The sequence below is a fragment of the Mastigoproctus giganteus genome, chromosome 2 (genome assembly GCF_048544385.1).
Source record: "Mastigoproctus giganteus isolate SK-2022 chromosome 2, ASM4854438v1, whole genome shotgun sequence".
NCBI lineage: Eukaryota > Metazoa > Arthropoda > Arachnida > Uropygi > Thelyphonidae > Mastigoproctus > Mastigoproctus giganteus.
The window spans coordinates 26228447-26249352 of record NC_143576.1 but is presented as its reverse complement, the minus strand read 5'-3'; the positions used below and the strand labels follow the sequence as shown (position 1 = coordinate 26249352).

The 20906-nt window shown below is 36.2% G+C and overlaps 1 protein-coding gene across 3 annotated transcripts in view; it reads right to left on the bottom strand.

Moving 5' to 3' along the window:
• Rbcn-3A (rabconnectin-3 alpha) overlaps positions 1–20906 on the bottom strand; it is a 980796-nt gene that overhangs the window by 337544 nt on the left and 622346 nt on the right. For all 3 annotated transcript variants that reach the window (XR_016547873.1, XM_090388469.1, XM_090388476.1), the window contains exons 38-39: positions 7697–8082; positions 2017–2219 (exon numbers count right to left, since the gene is read on the bottom strand). Coding sequence is in view for 2 of the 3 variants with exons in the window: in XM_090388469.1 (XP_090244595.1) it covers positions 2017–2219; positions 7697–8082 (589 nt within the window). In the remaining variant the exon portion in view is untranslated. The remainder of the gene's footprint in view (positions 1–2016; positions 2220–7696; positions 8083–20906) is intronic.

Sequence of the window (20906 nt, the reverse complement as noted above, 5' to 3'; positions counted from 1 at the left end):
ATGAAGATCTAAAAATATTTAGCATTTTTTTTTTTTTTTTTTTTTTTTTTTTTGATTTGGTAGTTGTTGGCGCATCGGCTTCTATGGCCATATTGCACCTCCCAAGGTTTTTGCAGTACTTTGATCCAAGCCCGAGGCGGGAATCGAACCCGCGACCTTTGGGTTGCCGGGCAGGTACTTTACCCACTCGGCTAGCCCGGTCGGCATTTAGCATGTATCCTGTGCTCTATTTGAACAATCCTAACATTTAACAAAGTAGTTAATCTCGGCTGTTTTCCTTCTGGGCTCAAGGACAAAAGGGAAGTACTGGGTAATTTTCAGTAAAGTGTTTCAAACATCTTGTGGAGTTTTAAAAATTCTTTAAAAAAAAAAAAAAAAACTTATTCTGTATTTAAAAACTGAAGGATGTTCTTTATAGTACCTGTATGCTAATCAAACGTAGATTAAGGAAATCATAAATTTTTGGAAATAAGAACAGTGTGGGTAAAAATCAGTGAATCCATAATGACTTGGGATATCTAACATTCCACTGAATTAAAATAATTTTGGCTATTAAGTTAAGACTTCTGATTAATACTGTCAAAAGCTGGTGATCAACTTATGTCCAACTTCCATCTGTTGTTGTGGAAGTTGATAGCTTAAATAAATTTAAGGCTGAACTAGACAAACATTTGGAGTGACCGGATGGGTGAAATGGGAAGGTTTTTTTTGGCTGATGTTGTATAAGCTTGCTTCCTTGCACATCATATGTCTCAACTAATGCTAATGCACTTCTTGAAGCATTTTCAAAGATGACTCCCACCACTCATTATATAATTTAAAGTTAAAACTTCATTATACAAATATTTACTTTTACTTTCATTTGACAGTTAATTATTAGAAAACATGAACATTTATTTATATAAAACTAAGGCATATTATTGTATTGAGAAGAAAAAATATCTGCTATAATAAGTCTGTGTATCCATCAAAAGGGTTTTTTTTTTTTCCCTGAAACCCTCAAACATGAAAGGTATCAGAACCTATGGGTTGAAGGTACTTGATGACATTAGACCTGAATTCCTGTAGATTGTAATTTTCAAGAAATAAATGAAAAAAAGTTTCAGAAAACAGAAGTTGAAGGGAGAAATAAGGAAGAAGAAAACTTGGTTCTGTTAATTTAAATTTGGACAGTAAATGGACACTGACTGGTTGTGATGCATGTTCAGACTAGTTTGGAAGAGAGAGAGGAAGAATTATAGATGCCAATTCAGAAGAACAAAACCCATGGAAATATCTATAGAAAAGGCATGTAGCAGTAGCAGCAAAGACAGAGAGTAGACAGACTTTGTAAGAGATGGATCATTAATTAATCTGACTGCCCCTTTTGAATGGAGTTTGCATAGCTTCAGAGGTACATATACTGTTACTACTGATATACATGAATACCGAGTTACACAGATACATACACACATTGCTGGTTGATCAACACTGTTCTTGAAGGCTATGTACATCGTACCATTGGAAATAACAGCATTCTTTACATTACAGTTAAAAGTTAATACTGTACAAAATTAAAAATTTATGATTTAGATAGAACCGTGCAATGGTATCTTGGGGTTGTCCACATTTTGTTATAACTATTGAAGACATATGCTGTGTCTGGATTGGGCCTAGTTACTTTACATCCAAGTTGCCCCATTCTCCCTCAGGATCCAGGATACAGGATTATGCAAAATTTTAAAATACTGTGCTGAAAACCTTCATCTGATAAAAAAATAATGACACAACCAAGGATGGATAAGAAATGGATACAAATAGAAAAGAAAGAATCCATCATATTAAAAAAAAAGAATAAAACAGATAATGCAAACGTTATACAGTTTTTTTTTCATTACACATATCTACATAGTGTATTTTAGCTAATTTATTTTTATATTTAATTGTAATTCAAAGAGAGAAAGAGAGAGCCATCATTTCCAGAAGTTATAACTGTTCAGAACAGACAAAATATAAATGTACTTCAGAACATCTTACCTAATAAAATCTTCCATACTCAATCCTTTATATCCACCCTGCTTCACAATAAAGTTATCACTATCACACAGTGACTGGTAAATGCAAGCAGAAAGGGCAGTACTAAGGTCTCGTAACAACATTACAGTACTGTAATTAACACTAGTAACAGCTGGAAAAATAGTCATTTCTGTGATAGTGCGCAATATGTCATGAGCCATAGCCTGAAAATGTAAAATATTAAATTAAATTAGTATAATTCAAACACCTCAAGAATTAAATTTTTATAAACAAAAAAGACATACGTAAAGTATTATTTCATATACCAGGTGTTTCATTTAACGCATTCCACCTGTTAACTCACTCAATTAACAGGTATAACACATTAAATTAAATTAAATTTTATACAGAGACCCTTTATGCTATTTTATTCTTAAACTTTCAAGATATCTGGTCTAAGCTGATAAGATAAAGTTTACATGTACAATTTTATGACTGTAACTGTAAAATTTTCCTAATTTTAATTTTTTTCCCTTCTGTTGATGATACATATTAGCATTAGTAGAGGCATATGATGCAAGAAAGCAAGCTTATGCAGAATCAACCAAAAAAAAAAAAAAAAGAAAGAAAAACGCTCCCATTTCACTCCTCCATTCGTCCAAATACCTGTCCAGCTCAGCCTTAAATTTATTTAGGCTATCAACTTCCACAACAAAGGATGGAAGTCCGTTCCACTAACCAACAACCTGCTGGCTAAAGGCAAACTTCTGCACATCTATCCTACAATTGTCTTTCCTCAATTTGAATTTATGCCCTCTCAGGTGATTATTTTGAGCAAGAGGAAGAATCCCATCAGCATTGAGCATGCTCAAACCATTCAAGCCTTTATACACCTCAATCAGATCACCTCGCAGGTGCCTAGTCTCGAGACACTGTAATTTGCAAAACTTAAGCCTTTCTTCATAAGAGCAACCTTTTGTTCCATTCACTAATCTTGTTGCCCTTCTCTGTACTCGTTCCAACAGCTCTACATCCTTCTTAAAATGAGGCCTCCAGACCTGTACTCAAGGTGTGGCCTGACCATTGCCTTATACAAGGGGATAATCACCTCCTTATCCCTGCTAGAAAAATTCCTGTATATCATTGACTAGACACCATAAGCTACTCTTGCAGACCGTCTGCACTGCTCAGAAAACTTCATATCTGCCTGCACAATTATTACCCGTATTTGGGTAATAATTGTTGACCAACCTATTATTAACTTTATAAACTAAAGTTAATAATAATTGACTAACCAAATTATTACCCATATTTGGTTAGTCTATAAACATCAAAAATTTATAATATAGGGTTGTGGGGGATATTGATGCAGAAATTAAATACAGATTGATTTTATGGTTATAAATAACCATAAAAATCAGTCTTTTTAAATGTATAATGGATTCACCGATTTGGTGATGCTATGCCAAAATCTATTAGCAAATTAAACTGAACCACAGATAACAGTATTTGTCTCTAAGTTAGATATAAGACTAAGCCTAATTCATCTTTAGAGGGAACACAACATTCCCTGTGATTACATACCTAATGAAGTAATGCAGTTTAAAGTCAGTCTGTGTCAACAATTTATTTTCAATCTTTAAATGTTCCTGAGTGGTTTACTCATTCACAAAAAAAACAGAAAAAAACCCCCCAAAAAACAATAGTATCTGGAATATAATTCAACCAATTTAGATTTAATATGATTTTAATTTGAATCTTATAATCTAAATCTAAATTTGAATTTTCATACTAATGTATAAACAAAAATTAAACATAAAAAAAAAGTGGTAATATGAGAAAGGTAAAAATTAATTTACATTTACTGTTGTGTATTTCTGTATGTGTGGTTTATTAATCTAACTGTTGTAATATGTATTTTGACATTTTGTTTATTTATTATTGTTGATTTTAAATCTTAAATTTTAAATATTTAAGTAAAATAATGATTCTTTTGATATTATTTTCAGCAATATTCTTCAGAACAAAATTTCGATGCAATGAAATGACTTTGCATCCCCTAAGAAGTTTCTTATAATGGTATATTACTATACCTTCATATTATTAAAAATGCCTGAAATAAAAGTTTTGATCAAGAACTTCTAGAAGAGACAGAAAACAGAATGAAGACATAAGGGAAAAAAATGGAAGTGAAAAAAAAAGACTATTATTGACACCATCAAAGAAAAGCATCTAACATGGTATGGACATGTAAAACGGATGCAAGAAAACAGATATCCAAAGGCTATCCTGGAATGGATACCTCCTGGAAGAAGGAGAAGAGGAAGACCTAGGAGGACATGGATGGATGGAGTACGGGAGTGCATGACAACCCGAGGCTTAACCGACCAAGACACCCAGAACAGCACTTTATGGTGGGAAAAAAATTCCTAACAAGAAATAACTTGTAGGCTGAGGAAACCCATTGTAAATGGAAACACTCCTCTTGAAGAAGATCAAGAACTTCAGTGACATTACAAAAAAACAATTTTATTGTCATACATGTTTACATTTCCTATTCTTCAATATTATGTTATTCTGCAGCCACACAAACTGATAAAAACATTTTTTGAAAGTTTTTCTTTTGTTAATGCTTTTAGGCAGTCTGTCATGGTTGACTGGATTTCCTGAATTAACTTACTCTGTTTTCCTTTTATGTCCTGTTTTAATTTTGGTAATGGCCCAAAAATCTTATGATGCCAAATCAGGTGAACATGGGGGGTGAAAACAATGGGAATGTTTTTGATGGCCGGAAACTACCAGATGGTGAGTGACATTTAACATGACATATTTTTGTGGCAAAGTATTTTGCCATTTTTAAGGTAATTTATAGTAGATCGCATCGCTCATAAACATCTTGGTAGTAAGCTGAATTAACGGGTTTGTTGCCAGTGATGTGTAAATGTGCCAAACAGCATTCAAGCCATGTGTAATGCCACATACAGTCATTCTTAAGCAATCAATAAATGAGCACTGTAAAAGTAAAAGCACATGAAATTAATTATTGCTCGATATCAGCACACTAACTGAACTCTGCACTATTTGCAGAAGTAGTTTTTTTTTTTAATTGTCAGCCATGTATTATAAAGACTTGGTGCACAGCCTCATTTGCACTTTGCTTGTTGTGATGTTAGTCTATGTGTACAGAATAAACTTTTGATAATTTCAGAATTATCAAAAATAAGCCTTTGCTAGAATACTGAATTGACTTTTGATAATTTTAAACCTGAAACTTCATATAAAAAGTTTATTTTGTGTGCATAAAGTAATTGCAATGCAAAAAAAGCACAAATAAAACTATGTACAAAGTCTTTACAATACATGGCTGACAAAAAAAAACAAAAAAAAAAAAACACAACTACTTCTGCAAATAGTGCAGAGTTTACTGATGTGTCAATATCAAGTAGTTGTTAATTTCATGTGACTTTACTTTTACAGCACTCATTTACTATCACTTAAGAAAAACTGCATACCTGCATCATGGCACATCACTCTAATGCATATATGCATCAGCGGCAGCAAATGTGTTAACATTGATACCTTGTAGATCAGATTCTGATAATACCATCACCCTCATTGTCAAAAAATACAATCAGTGACAGTCACATATGGTTTTTGACTGCCACATAATGTTTTTTCCCAATGGGAGATGCAAAATGGTGTATAAATAATAATGCATTAGAAGACGAAAAGGCACAAGGCATAATTTCTTATGGGTTTTAGTAATTAACTATATAATATCGGTGTAGATACACCATAGTTTACCGATAAATTTGTACTACGTATGTAGTGTAAAGGCATCATTTTATATGAGATACAATTAAAACAATGCCTTTACACTACTTAAGTAGTTGAAATTTATAGGTAAACTATGGTATATCTACACCAATATTATATAGTTGATTACCTAAACCCATAAGAAATTATGCCTTGTGCATTTCGCCTTCTAATACATTAGTCTTTTACAAAACAAATGTAAAAATATAGAATCATAACTTTATTATATTTTGCTTGAGAACCTGTTTAACTTACCATTTCCTTTTTTTTTTTTTTTTTTTTTTACAGAAAATGGGCAAATTTGAATTTCATGCCCTTAAAAGACACCTGCAAGAGAAGACTTTAATGACGAAAGAAATTCACATGATATGGTATACACATCTGCTTGACGTGTATACCATATCATGAAGGGGAGGGGGGGGGGAGAATCACAGACAACCCTTGCAGTCGGTGACAAACAAGAGCTAATTGCCAATAAAATGCACATTGATGCAATTCACGATATGGTGATGTTATATCAGTAATCATCAGTCCAACCAAAATAGTGCCAGCAATAGGCATCTCATATAAACAATGCGACAAAGGAATTGGTTTATCAACACTTTCTGCAAGATAGGACACCTGATTACAGGGTTGGTGCAAAACTTTCTCAGAATTGCTGTCACATTATGAAGCAGATTTGGAACTGTGGATGGAATATGGATTCACCATCAGTCAGAGTCAAAACAGCAGTACAAACAATGGAAACATCAAAGTATGACACCTTCAAACAAGGCAAAAACAATTGGTTCCGTTGGCTGAAAAGGTGATGGATAATCTCCTCTTTCTAAAGGAATAATAATGATGGACTATGTTCCAAAATTCATACTTTAACAAGAGTATACTATGCTAGCCTATTATGTTAGATGCTTTTAAGTCTAAAAGAAAGGAAGGCTAAAGAAGGCAGTTTGTTTCACCAAGACAATGCTTCTGCTTCACACATCAGCAATTGCAGTTATTGAAACTCAGCATGGGTGTGAATTGATGTCACATCCACCTTATTTTACCACATTTGGCCCAATGAGACTTCTTTCTGTTTCTCTAACTTAAATTTAACTTGGCTGAACAACAAATTCAAAAGGAATAAAGTGGCTATATCAGATATGAAAGCATTTATTTCAGGCTCTGATGAACCTTTTTATAAGAGCAGGATTGTAGCATTGCTGAACAATGCATGTGTATTTCAAGATTACATTGTGAAATAATAAATGACCACTAGTGTAAGTCCACTGCTTCATAGTGAGATGAGACTACAAACTTTTCAATACTCCCTGAAAGGTGCCACCTCAACAAGCCTGTACGAGTGGAGTGTTAGAATTATGATGTAGGTCTAATGCTCATGGTACAGAAAAAAAAAATGTTAGAAATATTCAGAAAATTGAAATACAATGAATTTTGCTGCCCATTTGTACAATGCCATTGACTATCAAAATTTGATACTTCTGAAAATGATGACAAGGAGCAGTATCTCTCATGGCCAACACAGCCATTTAAAAGAGCACATCCACAGAAAATTTATGGAATGCCCTTACAAGAAGAATGTTATAAAGCTGATTCAAATGTTATAAACATTTGAAACAGCTTCAAAATGCCAATGGGATCAATTTCATTATGAAAGTTGTAATTTAACATAGAGTCCTAAGAATTTTATAGCCAGGCAGCGTTTTCAATATTCTGGCCAGAACGAAAAGCCTGTCATTAAAAGAAAAAAAAGTTTTGCTCAATAATTTTCTAATCAATATTAAAATTGTTAATAAAAGTTTTATTTTATTTTATTTTGGTTTTTAAAAAAAATGGACAAATTCTGTAGGAGTCAAACTCAAACTAAAAATTTTAGCAGCCATACCTGTAAATGACGTATTGGATCAGCAACAACAGTTTTTTGACAAGCCACACTAGCAGCCAAAAGAGGCAATGTTGTTGGGAATGGCAGTGGCGAAAGAAGCTGCTGCTGTGAACGTTCCTGTTGAAGCTCTTGTAGAAGCAAGATTAATTCCATTCTTACAGCTATTAATCCACCTCCATGAGAGCCATGTAAACTACAATAACTGAGAAGTGTACGGAGCAAAGCCTCATTAGCTTTTAACCATTGTTTTCGTCTTGTAGAACGATGTAATTTAGCTTCAAAATCAGTTTTATCAGCCAAAAGAATTTCATGTAGTGATGATTTAGTATCTTGTTCAATAGCATTTTTGATGTCTTTTACAGCAGCTTCAATGGAAGCTTCACTTTCTTTAAAAAAAAAAAAGGAATATATAATTAGTTATATAAATTTTTATATATATAAAAGTTTATTAATTTTGAATAAAATTTCTAATTTTAATAATCAATATGATAGCAACAGAAGTAAGTATAAAAGATCAAGGAAGTGTTCTTCAACTTTTTCATGTGGTAAGATCCACCATGAAATCTTATAACACTAAAGTTAAAAGAATTTGGATCCAAACAGTTTCATGATCCCCCCCCCCCCGGTGTATTCTCATATTTAAATTTTCAACATATGATGCAGGGCAGGTGAGGAGCATGTATCACTGGAGGGGGTTTTGTAACTTTCAACAATGCACTGCCTGGTAAATCAATACTCCCTTGCCCCCCAAGCCCAACAGACTAAAGGGGGTATCTATTATTTTAGGCACGATTTCATGTCTTGATTTCCTCATTAAAATAACTTTTAGTATTACATACTTAAGTTCAATAGGCTTAATGTTAATTATTGCTGATTATTTCATGCTTTGTCTCAATTGTTGTAAATTCATGAGATCTATGCTTCTTATCACTATTATTGTCACTTTCACCTTTCCTTTTTCCGCTCATTTTTAGAAAATTATAATTGCAATATGGACTAAAATTGGTATTTATGCAATTAAATATTTCCCCAAATTTTTGATTGCTATTTGTACAATTTAATAATTCCACCAACACTTCTGTACAGACCAAGGTGTCGAGGGCTACCAATACTTGAAAGGCAAATAACTCAACAGTTCAATTTCTTACAAATTCTCTTTCTATGCTTTGGTCAGATGGAATTAAGCGTACTGTCGTTCTGTTCCTTACATGAAGAAAATAGTAAGGGCTCTTTAAGAAATTCATTTCTCTTTATTGCTACACACTACCTGTTTAGTGTATACATTCTACAGAGTCACGAAGGAAGAACATAGTTTATTTCCTAATGTTAATCAACTGGTGACCAATGGTGTCCAAGATTTTTGTGAAAGCTCCATCACATCTTTAGTTGTTTAAGGAAATTGCACCTAACTCAAACTGCTTCCTCAATCTGTTTGTTCTAAGTAGGATACATGGATCTTTGCTGCACTTAATTATGAAAAAAATTCCAATAAAGCAAAGGGAACTGTCAATAGTTTTGGTGAGGAGTAAGATGCATCTTCAATACTCATCATGAAACAACTGAGGCTGAAGAAGTTAATCTGCAATGATTTCTTGGTTGTTTTTCACTATTCAAATTTACCAGATGCCAGTATATTGCCTTTGAAAAGGGTTGAGATTAGCAAAATTTTACAAGTCTTACCAATAACATGATTAATACCAGCTATGCCTTGGGCAATAAAGTTTGTGCTATATGTGGAAATATGTGTTTTCACATAACCAAAACTAAAAGAAAATAAAGAATGTTGCCAAGGTTATTGAAGAATATTCTGTTAAAATCTATATGAATTTCATAAATGTAGCATATTTTAAGTATGCTATAATCACTTTAGCTTAAGTACACAGAGAGAGAGAGGCCTCTGTAGACAAATGGTGAGGAGCAAGATTAATTCCATTGTAGCCAAGTTTTAAAGTGAGGGGGAGCAAAAGGATAAAATAAGCGGCACTTGTTTGTTTGAATATCATTTTTTAATAGTTTTCATTCCACTATTCCAGTTAAGAAAATTATGGAAAAATAATTTATTGTATATTAGGTTTTGGTGACTTATTATTAGGTGAATTATCATATTAGGTTTTGGCCTTGCAAAATTTAACTCCAGGAGCTCACATCTGGTGAGTATGGGCTTGGCACACCCAGGGTCCTGGGCTGGATATCATCATTCTTCTCTTTCATGGTGATCTCTCTCTCTCTCTCTCTCTCTCTCTCTCTCTCTCTCTCTCTCTCTCTCTCTCTCTCTCTCTCTCTCAGGGTAACTTGGAAATTTTTTTTGCCTGGAGCAACATAAGCCTCAGGCTTCCTTACACCATATGGCTAATAATAATAATAATAATAATAAAAAATAATAAACTGGTCTATTACAGTCTCATGATCAATGTCATTAGCCATGAATCTTTCAATGGACAACAGGGCAAGTCCTGACAACCTTTCTTCTGCCATAGTTGATCTCAAATATGACTTAACAAACTTAAGTCTGCTGAAAGAACCTGAAATATGACAACAAGCTGAAAGTCTGCTGAATCCCATTAACTGCAGCACTGCTAACGGGCAGTGTCATGTAAATTCTATACATTGTTGAAAGATTGGAGTAGACAGTGCACAAATCATTTGCAATTAAGAACTTCAGTACATTGTTTATGGTTAGTTCATTGTCACTTGAATACTTGCTGCCCAACATTTCTCTACAAAGATTTTTCAATGACAAAAACTTGCTAAGCATAAACTAGCAAAATTACCATATGCCATTATTGAAATATCTTCAGATGTTAGGATAAAAAATGGATTCATTGGGAACTTGGGAAGAAGATACCAAGTAGGACAAAATTTATGATAGAGGGAGTATTCGTTTCCCCCTTTCCCCCTGGCTATGCCACTGGTCAGGAGTGGGAGTGCAGTAGCACACGTTCTTTAAGTAGACCAGGGTTCAAGCCCCTGACTGTTAAATATGGTTGATCTGTCAACCCACACTGGACCAGTATGCAGATTATGGTACATTTCCTTCAACATAAATCGTTGAGAAGGCTTCCGTCCTGCAGCAGATTGATAATGGCTGCAGTTACCTTTTTTACATAGAAAACTCTCTCAAATGTAACATGTTTTTCTCAAGTCAACTTTTAATTTTGAAAGTTTGAAGAAAATTCTTGTATTGTGCATAACACATGATAGCAATAATCTGCTTCTGTTCATTAAGAATGCTGTAATAGCATTCAATGTAAAATAAAGTCACAAGTGTCATTTTTAGAATTTTAGAGGCTATGCTGAATTCTTGTTTTGCCCATTTTCTTGCTTTGTTTATGGCTTTTTTAGTACATAAGCATGTAGGCTTTAATCATAATATCATTAATGAGCACCTAATTCCAAATCAGTATAATTTTTTACATATCATCATCATCATCAGCCATTTTCAATCCACTGCAGGATGAAGGCCTCTCCAGCAACTTCCCAGTTCCTTCTGTTTTGAGCACTGGCCATCCATTTACTACCCAAAAACTCATGAATTTCATCTATCCATCCATCTCCGCCTTTGTCTTCCAGGTTTTCTTCTAGCTCCTCTTGGGTACCATTCTGTTATTTTCTTAGTCCATTTGTCATCATGTCTTCGAGCTATGTGTCCTACCCAAGACCATTTTAGTTCTTTAGTTTTGATAAGAATGTCCTTTACTTGAGTTTGCTGCCTAATCCATGTGTTTCTCTTCTTATCTAACAGTCTGATTCCCAATATAATTCGTTCCATTCTTCACTGTGTAGTTCTCAGCTTCTCTTCTATTCTTTTGGTGAGTGCCCAAGTTTCACTTCCATAAGTCATGGTGGGGAGTATACATTGATTCATTATTTTACAGTTTCAGACAAACTGGGATATTGCTCTTCAGTATGTGACTATATTTCCTGAATGCTATCCATCCAAAATTTATTCTTCTCTTGACTTCCAGCCATTTATCATTATTACAGCTAATAACTTGTCCCAGATAAGTATATGACTCCACCTTTTCGATTACTGCTCCTTCAATCATTATTTCCCTTTCCGTGGCATACTTGTTCATCATTACTTTTGTTTTAGCCATATTCATCTTTAGTCCAAAATCCTTACTAACTGTGCATAACTGATTAAGATTTTCCTCTAATTCTTTGGGATTGTGGCTTATAACCACAATGTCATCTGCAAATTGTAAATGGTTTAGGTACTCTCCGTTCACATTGACTCCTTTCTGCGACCAGTCTAATCTGAAAGCTTCCTCAAGGGCAGCAGTAAACAGCTTCGGAGATATTGTGTCTCCTTGTTGAACTCCTTTCTCGATTTTAATTTTGCTGCTGTCTTTGTCTAGTCTAATAAAGGAGGTAGCGTTCTCATATATTTTCTTCAAAATCATAATATATGGGGTATCTATGCTTTGTCTTTCCAGTACTCGAAACATTGCCTTATGCTGTATGGAGTCAAATGCCTTTTCATAATCCACAAATGCCAGGCATAATGGTGTTTTATATTCATTTGCTTTCTCCATTAGCTGTGATATTACGTGAAGGTGATCCATAGTTGAGAATCCTGTCCTAAAGCCAGCTTGCTCTTTCGGTTGATTCTCATCAAGTATTCTTTCTAATCTGTTAGTAATGACCTTGTGAACAACTTGTAGATGTGGGATAACAAGCTAATTGGTCTATAATTTCCAATTTCTGATTTATCTCCTTTCTTATGAAGCAAAACTATGATTGCATTATTCCACTGCTTAGGCATCACACCTTTTCTAATGCACTTTGTGAAGAGCCTTGCCAGTTTTTGTGTTATGTCTCTTCCGCCCAATTTTAACAACTCTACAGTAACTTCACCTTCCCCTGAGGCTTTCCGATTCTTCATTTTCTTCAATGCATGTTCTACCTCATCAGGAAGAATATCGGGTACGTCGTATGTGTTGCTAATTTGCAATCCATCTTCTCCACTGCTGGCATCATTCCCTCGCTCCTTGTATAATTCTCTATAGTAGTCTTCTGCTATTTCAATTATGCCTTCTCTGCTGTTTATAAGTACACCATCGCTATTCTTCAGTTTCGCTATTCATCGCTATTCTTCAGTTTCAGTATCATTTGTCTTTCTGTATTACTGCTCATGGCTGCTGATTTAAATCCTTTGTTTTCCCTTAATGCTTGTTCTACTTTTCTTATGTTAAATCTTCTTATGTCCTCTATGAGTCTCTTTCTAATGGCTTTGCATAACTCAGTATACTCAATTTTCTCCCTGTCAGTGTTTTTCTTGCTCTTCATTTGTCGTCTTCGGTTCATCATGACAAGTGTTTCTTGAATAATTTTTTATTTTTGGATTTCTGTTTCCCTATAGGTTTCTTGGGCTTTATCACTTTCAGAAAGTTGTAATATTCCTCGTAGATATCTTGGTCCTGAGCAGTCTGCAGAAGCTCAAACTTGGTCTTAAGTTCCAGTACATACTGCTTTTTCATCTTCTGTTATCTCAAAGACCTTTGTATTATTTACTCGAGTCAGTTTTTTCCTTTCCTTTCCTACATCTATATCAAGTGTACATCTTACCATTGTGATCACTTCCAACATTTACCTTATTCAGGACGGTAACATCATTCACAATATATCTTCTGTTAGTGAGGATGAAGTCGATTTCATTAGTTGTTAATCCATTTGGACTCTTCCATGTCCACTTTCTGTTCACCCTTTTCTTGAAAAAAGTGTTCATTACTGACAGTCCTTGAGATTCTGCAAATTCCACAAGTCTTTCATCTCTTTTATTTCTTTAACCAATTCCAAAATTTCCTATAGTTACTCTTTCTGCGCTGTTTTGCTTTTTTACATATACTCAAAAATAAGTTCAATTATTAGTATTAGGCAAAACGATATGAGAAAGCTTATACAGAATCAGCCACACAAAAAAAAAAAAAAAAAAAAAAAAAAATCAAATCAAACTACCTACTACAACGGCAAGGGAAGTTGTTATTCCAACTATTACTCTCTAGTTGACAGAAAATTTCTGCTCATTTACCTGCAACCATCCTTTCCAATATAAATTTATGTCCTGTCGTGTATTTCATCTGAGAAAAAATAATTTATTTTTTATGAATACCATCAGCATATAGTTTACCAAACTCATTTAAAGCCTTAAACACTTCAATTTACAGATCTCAAATCATTCTTGGTAAGAAGACTTTTGTGCCTTGACTATTCTTACTGCTCTTATCTGCACTCAATCCAACACATCTATATCCTTCCAAAACCTGTACGCAGTACTCAAGGTGTGAGACTAACAAACCTGAAATATGTTTGTTATAGGAGAATAGCTTGTGCGGTCGTAGCTTTTTGCCGCTCCTGGAACAGAGAAATTTTTTCTGATTTATTTTCCTGTTTTATTAGCTTAAATTGGTATATTAACTTATTTTCTAGAGTAGCTTTATATTCCTATTTACGATACTTAGTTTAAAGTAACTTAGATAGAGATTTTGTAGGTATTACTTAGTATCGGTAAGGGTATCAAATCCACGTGTTTACCATTAGTAATTTGCCGCCATTGTTACGCGATACAAAATATCTCGATCTAGATAGCATAAGCTTAATACAGTATAGTATAGTACATAATATTGTCAATTAATCACTAAAATCTATTAATCTTGTTGAACTTCATTGTTAATTAAATTGTACTTTTAACTATACATATAACGACTTAGGTTATGTAACATAAATAATTAGTAAAAATAAATAAGTAATACTTCACTTGATACGGAAGTTATATAAAGGGATTTTGTAGATAACACTCGATACTGAAATATAAATATAGCATTATAACTGTGTTGGGATACAAGTTTAGGGTTTTAATTTTGTACTGAAATTGAAATTTTATTGAAATTATATAGAAATCATGATTCAGACCAGAGCAGCAAAGCAAAAGGCTCAAGCTAATGGCAGTGCTGTGGCTCAGGGGAGAACTGAGGGGGGCAGTTGCCCTCTGAATCACAGCCTTTTAAAACGAGCTACTTGCTTGATGTTTGTGGAGCAGTCGGGTACGGGACATGATACTGCCATGGGGGATGTCTTTGTGTGTGCGCGCACGATGCAAGGAGTGTAAGGAAATCAGGCGACAATTCAGCATTGTTATGGGCATATATGAGAGCTTGAAGGACAGGGTGGATGTCCTCGAAGGATTCAAAGTGAGGGACCCTTCAAGCTCTCAGCTGCCCACACCAATGCCAGAGCTTGCACTTGGTCATCACGCAACACAGCGGCAGCCCCCAAGGCCGAATGCACTGGTTCCAAAGGAACTAGTAGTTGTTGGTGACTCTATTGTCAGGGAAATGGGAAACATGCTTTGAAAAAAGGATAGGTGGAACAGGACCAGGGTATATCTGCCAGGGGCAATGGTTGATGACGTTGTAGAGCGGATATCATCATTTAAGGGCACAACAGGTGATATAGTTGTACACGTTGGCACTAATGATATTAAGAGTAGGAGACCAGCGGAATTATTTAACAAGTACAGGTCACTGTTGAACAAAAGCCGTGAATTAGGGTTGAATTTGAAAGTGTCTGCAATTCTGCCCAGACACGATAGGAGGGAGTACATGATGAGAGCCTTGTCGATCAATTCGGCCCTGGAAAGATTGTGCAAGGCTCAAGGGGTAGAATTTTTTTCAGCCTGGTCTGTACTTGTTAACAGGAGAGACTGCTTCTACAGGGATGGGTTACACTTAAATAGAAAGGGTGCAAGAATGTTTGCTGATGCTATCGAGGCAGTGTTAGGTGGGTCGGAAAACTGCTAGACTGGGGGGATACAAACACTAATAGATTAACAGTAGCCACTGGCAGAGGTGAAAGTGATTCTAGCACTGCTTCTATTGGAATGAGCAGCAGCCTGGAAAATAAGATGCAGGATATTTCAGAGACTGCTGGAATCATTGGGGTACAAGTAAACACATGGGTTGTGTTAGGGTAGCTAAGAAAAAGAACAGGTGCACGTATACTTGCATGTACACCAATGCTACGAGTTTAGTAAAAAATTTGATGAATTTGAATTAGTGCTCAAAACATCAAAGGCAGATATTGTTGGTATTTCAGAGACATGGTGTCACACAGATATAAGGAATGCAGAACTGGAATTTGGGGAGTACAATGTCTACAGAAAGGATAGACAGGATAGGAAGGGAGGAGGGGTTATGCTATTAATTAAGAAATACATAAAATCCAAGGAAGTGAGAAGCCAGTCGACATCGCTGGACAGTGCAGTGTCGAGTCAGTTTGGTGTGACATAAGCATTGGGAGATCAGTTAGTTAGTTAGTTATTTGGTTTTTAGGAGCATTAGCAACTAAGGCCATATTGCTCCGGGATATGTGGTGGTCATTCCCTGATCTTTCCGCATCCTCCGTATTGGGTGGTGACGGGCTCGAACCCCGGTCTAATCAAGAAGCGTGTGCTACGCACTGCCACTCCTTCCCACCTGGCTACAGAGGTGCCCATTGGAAGATCAAAATTGAGAGTAGGAGTGTGCTATAGGCCTAATGACTCTGATGAGTATAATAAGAAACTGTACAGGGAAATGGAGTGGGCCAGTAAACCAGAGAGTCTTATAATGGGGGATTTTAATTTCCCAGATATTGACTGGAATTTGGGGGCTGGTCACTCACACACTAGAAAGGCTTTTGTGGATTTATTGGATGATTGTTTTCTACCTCAGCATGTCTGGGAGGCAACTAGAGGGAGTAATACTCTTGATTTGATTATCAGGAGTGATTCTTCGTGCATTAAGAATCTGCAGATAAATGAACCACTAGGTGGCAGTGATCAAAGTGTGCTGAAGTGAGATTTACTCAAAGAGGTAACTACCATTATGGGTAAACAGAAGCATTATTGCTTTCGTAAAGGCGACTACGATGTACTGAGACAGTATTTAAATTCTATACAGTGGGACCAACTGATGATGTGACCAACAGCAAATTTAAAATGGGAAGCATTCAAAGAATTAATCTTGGAAGCTACTACGCTTTACATACCAACTAAGAAATATTGTTCAAAGTTTAGGCCTAAGTGGATGTCAGATGAACTAGTGAGACATATAGTAGAGAATAAAAATGCATGGAATACATACAAATTAACACGTGACACAGAAGCCTATGATAGATACAAGTTGATCTGTAACCAAGTTACAAAGGAGGTTAGGCAGGCGAAGGCAGATTACAAGAAATCTTAGCAAGGGATGCAAAGAAAAACAGCAAAGAGTTCTTTACTTACGTAAACTCTAGAAGGAAGGGGATGAATCAGATTGGTCCACTTGATATCGATGGGTCAACTGTTGATGATCCTGCACAGGTAGCTAACAAACTAAATGAATATTTTGCATCGACATTCACACATGAGGAGTTATTCAGCGAGGGGAATGCCAGAGGTGTATTCAACTCTAGCAGTAAGCTACAGAATCTTGAAATAACTGGGAGTAAAGTGGAGGAGAAACTGTTGAAGATACACAAGAAAGGCACCCGGGGTGGATGGGATCTATCCAGTTATATTAAAGGAGTCAGCAAAGGAAGTAAGCAAACCCTTAGCCATAATTATGAGAGCTTTCTTAGACTCAGGGGAGGTGAACTGGAGATGTGCAAATGTGACCCATGGACTGGAGATGTGCAAATGTGACCCCAATTCATAAAGGAGGATCAAAGGCTGACAAAAGTAATTATAGACCTGTGAGTTTAACTTCTGCTTCTGGAAAATTAATGGAGGCACTGGTTAAAGAAGCACTGCAGGATCATCTAGACAAGAATTCAGTTATAGCTCAGACGCAGCATGGTTTTGTTAAGGGCAGGTCTTGCCTGACCAATTTGATTGGATACTATGATGTAGTCACGAAAGAACTGGATGCAGGGAATAACTTTGATATTATATATTTGGATCTTAGAAAGGCTTTTGATACTGTTGCACATGGAAGACTGCTGCACAAATTGGAGCAGTGTGGCATTGGAGGCAAATTGCTGCTATGGATAAGGGGATGGTTGAGTGGCAGAAGACAGAGAGTGGTAATCAATGGACACTGCTCAACGTGTACTAATGTTATTAGTGGAGTTCCTCAGGGTTCAGTGTTGGGTCCGTTGTTGTTTTCGGTGTTTATGAATGATATTGATGATGGGATATCAAGTTTAATGTCTAAGTTTGCAGATGATACAAAGGTTGGCAGGGTCATTAAGGACACTACTGACGCTATGCTGCTGCAACAGGATCTGGAAAGGTTGAACAGATGGGCTGAGAGGTGGCAAATGAAGTTTAACATTGACAAATGTAAAGTACTACATATGGGTAACAGTAACCCCAGAGCAACGTATGAACTCTGTGGTACTACACTGACAGTGGTAGAGAATGAAAGGGACCTTGGGGTGGTTGTGCAGGCAGATATGAAGTTCTCTTAGCAGTGCAGACGGGCTGCAAGAGTAGCTCATGGTGTATTGTCAACGATATATAGGAATTTTTCTAGCAGGGATAAGGAGGTGATTATTCCCTTGCATAAGGCAATGGTCAGGCCACACCTAGAGTACTATATACAGGCCTGGAGGCCTCATTTCAAGAAGGATGTAGAGCTGCTGGAACGAGTACAGAGAAGGGCAACAAGATTGGTGAATGGAACAAAGAGGTGCTCTTATGAAGAAAGTCTTAAGTTTTGCAAATTACAGTGTCTGGAGACTAGGCACCAGCAAGTTGTATAAAGCCTTGAATGGTTTGAGCATGCTCAATGCTGATTGGATTCTTCCTCTTGCTCAGAATAATCACCTGAGAGGGCATAAATTCAAATTGAGGAAAGACAGATGTAGGATAGACGTGTGGAAATTTGCCTTTAGCCAGCAGGTGGTTGGTTGGTGGAACAGACTTCCATCCCTTGTCATGGAAGTTGATAGCCTAAATAAGTTTAAGGCTCAGCTGGACAGGTATTTTGAACGAACAGAGGGGTGAAGTGGAAGTGGGTTTTTTTTTTTGGCTGATGCTGCATAAGCTTGCTTTCTTGCATCAAATGCCTCTACTAATGCTAATGCTAATGTTCTGATGATCAATTAAATAATATAGTGTATTTAATTTCATGTCAAGAAGGATATAATGCTAATAATATGACTCCTCTACATTACCAGGATCTGATCATATCAACACAACAGAATACACTTTTGAGGAATCATAAAACATTAATTAACAAAGTCATTATTTTAGTTGAATTTCTGTCCAATCACCATCTCCATGCTGAAGAATCATTAATCATAAAATTGCTATAAGAAAATGCTGTAAATTTTAATTGCCTGTATTCTGACTAGGATCTCACGCACCGGAACAGGACCAGGGTAAGTCTGCTAAAGCAAAAGTAGACGATGCTGTAGAGCAGATATCATCTTTTAAAGGCACAAAAGGTGATATTGTTCTACATGTTGGCACTAAAGATATTAAGAGGGCTTATCTGAGGGCTTACTATTAAGTAGGCGGTCTTACTTAACAACTAGAGGGCAACACTTGGAAAAAATTCAAAAGTTAGGATCGAATTTGAAATTGTCTGCCCAGACACAACAGGAGGGAGTATACGTTGATGGCCTTTTAATCTGGCCCCAGAAAGAATGTGCAGGGCTCATAGGGTAGAATTTTTCTCAGAATAGCTGTGCTTGTTAACAGGGGAGACTGTTTTTACAGGGATGGGATACAATTGAATAGAAGGGCTGCAAAAATATTTGCTGATGCTATCAAGGCAGTGCTAGATGGGCTGGAAAACTGCTAACTTGGGAGGGGGGGGGGACACACACAGACTAATAGTTTAACTAGGCTGCAGGCAGAGGTGAAAGTGATCCTTGTATTGCTACTATCGGTACATGCAGCAGCCTGAAAAGCAAGGTGTCTGGAATTTTGGTCCCTGCTGGAGTCATCATGGAACAAATTAATACAAAGGGCTGTGTTATGCTAACTAAGAGTAAGAATACATGCATATATACTTGCATGTACACTAAGGCTAGGAGCATTGTAAATAAATGTTGATGAATTTGAAGTACTGATTAAGTCATCAAATGCAGACATTGTTGGAATAGTGGAGATGCAGTGTCACTCAGATATAAGTGATGCTGAATTTGAATATGGGGAGTACAATGTATACAAGAAGGGCAGAAAGGACAATCTGAGGTAGTACATCAAGTTGATATGGGTGACCATTAACATGTTGAGTCAGTTTTGTGTGATATACACACTAGGAAAACAAAACTGAGAGTAGGAGTGCGTTATAGGCCTAATGACTGTGATGAGTACACCAAACGACTATACAGTGGAAACAGAGTGGGCAAGCAAATCAGAATGTCTCATAATGGCGGATTTTAGCTTTCCAGGCGACTTTTTTTTTTTCTTTTTCTTTTCTTTTCTTTTTTTTTTTTGATAGTTGTTGGTGCATCGGCTTCTATGGCCATAATGTACACCCCAAAGTTTTTGCATTTTACACTGATCCAAGCCCGAGGCGGGATTTGAACCCACGACCTTTGGGTTGCCAGGCAGGCACTTTACACACCTGGCTAGTCCAGTGAGCTTCCAGGTGACTGGAATTTGTGGGTTGGTTACCCACACACACACACACTAGCAAGACTTTTGTGGATTCTTGGATAATTGTTTTCTACAGCAGCATGCTAGAGAGGCAACATGAGGAAGCAATACTCTTGACTGGGTATAAGCAGTGATTCTTCATGCATTAAGTATCTACAGGTAAAAGACCCACTGGGTGGCAGAGATCACAGTATACCAATGTGGAATTCAATTAAAGACATAACTACTGTCATGGGTAAAGATAAAGGCTTTTGCAAGTGTGACTACAAAGGTCTCAGACAGTTTTTAAATTGTGTGCAATGTGAGAACTGATGATGTTACCAACAGCAAATTCCACATGGGAAGTATTCAGGCAAGTAATCAAAGAAGCTATCATTCTTTCATACCAACAGAGAAATACTGTTCAGGGCTTAGACCTCAATGGATGTCAGATGAACTATTGAGACTTATGATAGAGAAAAAAAGTGCATGGGATGAATATAAATTACCAGGTGATGCAGAAACCTATAGTATATATAGCTTAGTCTGTAATCAAGTCACAAAGGAGGTTAGGCAAGCTAAGGTAGATTATGAGCATTCTTTTGCAAAGAAAAAAAAATTCTATGCTGATGTCACACAGTAGAAGGAAGAGGTTGA